Source organism: Saccopteryx leptura, unplaced genomic scaffold (genome assembly GCF_036850995.1).
Source record: "Saccopteryx leptura isolate mSacLep1 unplaced genomic scaffold, mSacLep1_pri_phased_curated manual_scaffold_21, whole genome shotgun sequence".
NCBI lineage: Eukaryota > Metazoa > Chordata > Mammalia > Chiroptera > Emballonuridae > Saccopteryx > Saccopteryx leptura.
This window is the reverse complement of record NW_027095703.1, coordinates 1,296,736-1,303,504: the sequence shown is the minus strand read 5'-3', so window position 1 is coordinate 1,303,504 and position 6,769 is coordinate 1,296,736. Positions and strand designations below refer to the sequence as shown.

Sequence of the window (6,769 nt, the reverse complement as noted above, 5' to 3'; positions counted from 1 at the left end):
ATATTTGGTAGAATTCACTGTGAAGCAATCTGTCCCCGGACTTTCCTTTGTTGGCAGTTTTTTTGGTAACTGTTTCAATCTCAGTTTGTGTAATCAGTCTGTTTAGGTTTTCTGATTCTTCCAGATTAATTTTTGGAAGATTGTATGTTTCAGGGAATTTGTCCATTTCATCTAGGTTGTCTAGTTTTTGGCACACAGTTCTTCATATTATTTTCTTACAATATTTTGTATTTGTGTTGTGTCAGTTGTTATTTATCCACTCTCATTTCTAATTTTATTTATTTGAGTCCTCTCCCTCTTTTTCTTGGTGAGTCTAGTTAAAGCAGGTGTCTCAATCTTGTGGCCCACGGGCTGCATGCAGCCTGCCAAACAATTTTTTGCGGCCCGCAGACTAATCCACGAAGTTCAAAATATTTTGGATAAAATTAAGTAAGCCTAGGGGCCTACTTGTATTTTTAATTTTTCTAGCATCCTAGCTAGATAATAAACTGTATTATTCGTCTTACTTACTTCTATGGTGCTTTCCCGTGGATACCCCGCCCAAAGCCTGGTGATAGCAGATAGCCTATTTATAGCTTTGCTCTGGAATGAGACAAAGCAAAGCTAGCTATGCCTGAAAGCAGCTGCTGCAGCTGAGTGTGGTTTGTTGCCATAAATGGCCTGGTCTATTTTTCTTTGGTCCCGTCCACCCCATGTTTAATAATGTCGTCGTCGTGTTCCAAAAAGCGAAAGATTGCGGATGAAAAACGACTGTTTCAGGATAAGTGGTTAAATTTATATTTTGTTACGCAAGTAGGCGACAAAATCAACTGTCTGATTTGTCTGCAATGCATCTCTGTGCCCACGTTGTAATGAGTAGAACATGCGTAGACATTATGACATGGTGCATGGACTTCATTTTGCTGCACTGACTGGCACAATTCATGAGGAAAAAGTCTGTCACTTGAAGGCATCATTCGCCAACCAAAGAAACTTTTTTAAACATGTTAACACAGCAAGTGAAGATTCCGTGAAGGTAAGCTTTGTTGTTAGCGAGATGATAGCAAAGGCATCACGACCATTCACTGAAGGCCAGTTTTTAAAAGAATGTATGATAAATTCGTGTGAAATTATTTGTCCCGAGAAAAAGATGCTCTTCGAAGGTATAAGTTTGTCTGCAAACACAGTTGACAGTAGGATCACGGAGTCAGCTGATGATGTACAACAGCAACTGATTGCAGCTGCGAAGAATTTTGAAGCGTATTCCATTTCACTGGATGAGTCCACTGGTGTAACAGATACCGCGTATTGTGCCATATTCATCCGAGGGGTCGACACAAACTTCAACGTCTTTGAAGAGTTATTGGACATGCTACCGATGACAGGAATGACAAAAAGTCAGGATATTTTTCAAGAACTGGAAGCTTGTGTTGACAGATGTGGACTACCATGGGACAAACTGATTTCAGTGGCCACAGATGGTGCTCCAGCAATGTGTTCACAGAAGGCTGGTGTTGTCGGATTGTTGAAGGACAAACGGAATCGGCTCAGTTTGAGCGGACCTTTTGCAGCCATACACTGCATTGTGCACCAGGAAGCACTCTGTGCCAAAAATATACAACTGAAGGAAGTCATGGATGTTGTTGTGAAGACAGTAAACTTTATACGTGCAAGGGGTCTCAACCACAGGCAGTTTGTGTCATTTCTAGCCAATTTAGAGATGGAGTATGGAGAGTTGCTGTATCATATTGAAGTCAGATGGTTGAGTCGTGGCAAAGTGCTGCAGAGATTTTTTGCTCTGAGGCAGGAAATAGCATTGTTCATGGCAATGAAAGACAGAGACGTTCCTGGGCTGTGTGAGCCAACATTTCTATCGGATCTAGCTTTTCTGACAGATGTCACACAACACCTCAATGCACTGAATTCAGAACTGCAGGGCTCAAAGCAGTTGATTACTGTGATGCTTGACCGCATCAAGTCGTTCAGATGCAAGCTCACCTTGTGGGCAAGCCAGCTGACAGGTGGCAACATGGCTCATTTCTCTGCTCTAAAGTCGTTAAGTGCTGTCGATTTACAATGCCTGAAAGACTATGCAGATATGTTGACCAGATTACGAGATAATTTTGAACATCACTTTCAGGAAATCATGGCTCTGGAACCGCATTTTGCACTTTTTGCCACTCCATTCACAGTTGATGTGCAGAGCGTTCCAGAAGAAGTCCAGATGGAACTACTGGACTTGCAGTGTGACACTATTCTGAAACAGAAGTACGCTGATCTTGGCGTTCCAGATTTCTACAAGTCCGTTCCGAGAGAAAAGTTTCCAATATTAGTCTGCAGAGCTGCTAGAATTCTGGTGATGTTTGGCAGTACATACATTTGTGAACAATTCTTCTCTACAATGAAGATCAACAAAACAGCATTGCGATCAAGACTGACTGACGAAAATCTGAAAGCAACTTTGTGACTTGCGACTACACACAACTTCAGGCCTAACTTCGACGGTCTGGTGTCTGCCAAACGCACTCAGCTGAGTGGACAGAAACCTTCTTAAGGGCATAGCTTAGTTAACAGCAGTTGTGATGCGAACTACTGTTTCTGGTCATTTTGTGACACTGAGTAAACTGCATGTACGATTGTGCTTGTTGTACTGATTTTTTTTTTTGTTTTCAACTGCAGTGAGAAAAGTGTTGCATAACAGTTGCCTTTTGTAGACCTAGTGCGGCCCACCGAACGGCTGTGATCTTGCTCTGCGGCCCACATGCTGAGTTGAGTTTGAGACCCCTGAGTTAAAGGTTCATTGATCTTCTTTACCTTTTCAAAGAAACAGCACCTAGTTTCATTGATCTTGTTTATTGTTTCTTTAACCTCTATGTCATTTATTTCTGCTCTGATCTTTATTATTTCCTTTCTTCAACTACATTTGGGCTTTACTTGCTGTTCTTTTTCTTGTTCTTTTAGGTGCAGGGGTAAGTAGTTTATTTGAGCTTTTTCTAGCTTCTTAAAATATGCTGTAGTGCTATGAACTTTTCTATCAGTACTGCTTTCACTGTGTTCATAAATTTTTAGTTGTTGTATGCTCATTATCATTCGTTTCTAAGAAAGTTTTTACTTCTTTGATCTCATTCTTATCCATTCATTACTTAACAACCTGCTATTTAGTTTCCATGTGTTTAAGAATTTTTGAGCTTTTCTGTTGTGGTTGATTTCTAGTTTCATGCCATTGTGATCTGAGAAAGTGCTTGATATGATTTCAGTCTTCTTAAATTTGTTGAGACCACTTTTGTGCCCTATCATGTGGTCTATCCTAGAGAATGTAACATGAGAACTTGAAAAGAATGTATATATATTCTGCCTTAGCGTGAAACATTCTGAAGATGTCTATTAAGTCGAGTTGACCTAGTGTGTCATTTAAGTCTGCTGTTTCTTTGTTAATTTTCTTTCTTGAGGATCTATCTAGTGTTGTTAGTGGAGTATTAAATTCCCCTACTATTATAGAATTGCTGTTGATCTCGCCCTTTATATCCATCAAACTCTGCTTTATATTGATATATTTAGGTGTTCCTATGTTAGGTGCATAGATATTTATAATAGTTATATCTTCCTGTGGAATTGCTCCCTTTATCATTATGTAGTGGATTTCTTTATCTCTTATTATATCCTTTGTTTTAAAGTTCACTTTGTTTGATATAAGTATTGCTACTCCAGCTTTTTTTTTCATTTTTATTTGCATGAAATTTTTTTTTCTTCTTCCTTTTACCTTCAGTCTATGTGCATCTTTTGTTTTAAGGTGTGTCTCTTGTAGACAGCATATGTACGGGTCCTGTTTTCTTATCCATGCAGCTACCTTATGTCATTTTATTGGATCATTTAATCCATTTACATTTAAGGTTATTATTGATATGTAGTTGTTTATTGCCATTTTATTCTTTAAAGCTGTATTCCTCTTTTGGTATATTCTTCTCCCACTTTGATCTGTTTACAACATGCCCTTTAACATTTCCTGCATCGTTGGTTTTGCTATAATAAAGTTCTTGAATTTTTTTTTGTCCTGAAAGTTTTTTATTTCTTCTTCAATTTTAAATAATAGCCTTGCTTGTTAAAGAAGTCTTGGTTGTAGGTTCTTGTTCTGCATTACTTTGAATATTTCTTGCCATTCCCTTCTGGCCTGAAGTGTATCTGTTGAGAAGTCTGATGTCATCCGTACAAGGGCTCCTTTGTAGGTGATCACCTTTTTTCTCTTGCAGCTTTTAATATTTTCTCTTTATGATTTAGCTTTGGTATTTTAATTATGATGTGTCTTGGTGTAGGTTTCTTTGGGTTTTCCTTAATGGCATTCTCTGTGCTTCTTGAACTTGTGAGAGTTTCTCCTGCATTAATTAAGTAAGTTTTCAGCTATGATATGATTGAACAAAGTCTCTATCCCTTGTTCTCTTTCTTCTTCTTCAGGAACCCCTATAATGCAGATGTTATTTCTCTTTATGTTGTCACAGAGCTATCTAAGAGTTTACTCAGACTTTTTGAGTCTCTTTTCTTTTTTTTTAAATAAATTTTTATTAATGTTAATGAGATGACATTAATAAATCAGGGTACATATATTCAAAGAAAACATGTCTAGGTTATCTTGTCATTAAATTATGTTACATACCCCTCGCCCAGAGTCAGATTGTCCTCCGTCAAACTCTATCTAGTTTTCTCTGTGCTCCCTCCCTTTCCCCTAACTCTCTCCCTCCGTCCCTACTGCGTCCTCCCTCCGCCCACCCCTGGTAACCACCACACTTTTCTCCATGTCTCTTAGTCTTGTTTTTATGTCCCACCTATGTATGGAATAATGCAGTTCCTGTTTTTTTCTGATTTACTTATTTCACTTCATATCATGTTATCAAGATCCCATCATTTTGCTGTAATGATCTGATGTCATCATTTCTTATGGCTGAGTAGTATTCCATAGTGTGTATGTGCCACATCTTCTTTATCCAGTCTTCTATTGAAGGGCTTTTTGGTTGTATCTATGTCTTGGCCACTGTGAACAGTGCTGCAATGAACATGGGGCTACATGTGTCTTTACGTATCAATGTTTCTGAAGTTTTGGTTTATATACCCAGTAGAGGGATTGCTGGGTCATAAGGTAGTTCTATTTTCAGTTTTTTGAGGAACCACCATACTTTCCTTTATAATGATTGTACTACTTTACAGTCCCACCAACAGTAGTTGAGAGATCCCTTTTCTCCGCAGCCTCTCCAACATTTGCTATTACCCGTCTTGTTGATAATAGCTAGTCTAACAGGGGTGAGGTCGTATCTCATTGTAGTTTTGATTAGCATGTCTCTAATAACTAATGAAGCTGAGCATCTTTTCATATATCTGTTGGCCATTTGCATTTCTTCTTGGGAGAAGTGTCTGTTCATGTCCTCTTCTCATTTTTTTATTGGATTGTTTGTTTGTTTGTTGTTGAGTATTATGAGTTCTTTGTAAATTTTGGATATTAGGCCCTTATCTGAGCTGTTGTTTGAAAATAACATTTCCCATTATGTTGGCTGTCTGTTTATTTTGACATCAGTTTCTGTTGCTGAGCAAAACCTTTTTATTCTGATGTAGTCCCATTCATTTATCGTTGCCTTCACTTCTCTTTCCATTGGAGTCAAGTTCATAAAATGTTCTTTAAAACCCAGGTCCATGAGTTTAGTACCTATGTCTTCTTAAATGTACTTTATTGTTTCAGGTCTTATATTTAGGTTTTTGATCCATTTTGAATTAATTTTAGTACATGGGGACAAGCTGTAATCGAGTTTTATTCTTTTGCATGTGGCTTTCCAGTTTCCCCAACACCATTTGTTGAAGAGGCTTTCTTTTCTCCATTGTGTATTGTTGGCCTCTTTATCAAAGATTATTTGACCATATATATGTGGTTTTATTTCTGGGCTTTCTATTCTGTTCCATTGGTCTGAGTGTCTATTTTTCTGCCAGTACCATGCTGTTTTGATTATCATGGCCCTATAATATAGTTTAAAGTCATGTATTGTAATGCCCCCAGCTTCATTCTTTTTACTTAGGATTGCTTTGGCTATTCGGGTTTTTTTATAGTTCCATATAAATCTGATGATATTTTGTTCCATTTCTTTAAAAAGTGTCATAGGAATTTTGATGGGAATTGTATTAAATTTATATATTGCTTTGGGTAATATGGCCATTTTAATTATATTTATTATTCCTATCTAAGAACAAGGAATATTTTTCCATCTCACTGTGTCTTTTTCTATTTCTCTTAACAATGCCTTGTAGTTTTTGTTATATAAGTCCTTTACATTCTTTGTTATGTTTATTCCTAGGTATTTTTTTTGTTGTTGCAACCATGAAGGGAATTATTTTTTTTAGCTCGTTTTCTAATATTTCATTGTTGGCATATAGAAAGGCTATGGACTTTTGTATGTTAATTTTGTATCCTGTGACCTTACTGTATTGGTTTATTGTTTCTAGTAATCATTTTGTGGAGTCCTTCAGGTTTTCGATGTATAGAATCATATCATCAACAAAAAGTAATACCTTTATTTCTTCTTTTCCGATATGAATGCCTTTTATTTCTTTGTCTTGTCTGATTGCTATAGCCAGAACTTCTAGCACCATGTTAAATAAGAGTGGAGAGAGTGGACAACTCTGTCTTGTTCCTGATTTAAGGTGCAAAGGCCTCATTTTTATGTCATTTAATAAGATGTTGACTAATGGTTTATCATATATGACCTTTATCGTGTTGAGATATTATTCTTCTATACCCATTTTGTTGAGAATCTTA

The 6,769-nt window shown here is 37.1% G+C and overlaps 1 protein-coding gene across 1 annotated transcript; it reads left to right on the top strand.

Moving 5' to 3' along the window:
- The first annotated feature begins 862 nt into the window (after positions 1 to 862).
- Positions 863 to 2,446, top strand: LOC136386929 (general transcription factor II-I repeat domain-containing protein 2-like). Its single transcript, XM_066358045.1, has one exon. The coding sequence runs from the start codon at positions 863 to 865 to the stop codon at positions 2,444 to 2,446; it is 1,584 nt and encodes a 527-aa protein (XP_066214142.1).
- Positions 2,447 to 6,769: the final 4,323 nt, after the last annotated feature.

What these genes read in the sequence shown, in the direction of transcription:
- LOC136386929 (XM_066358045.1), top strand. Translation starts at nt 863, where the DNA reads ATGCGTAGACATTATGACATGGTGCATGGACTTCATTTTGCTGCACTG.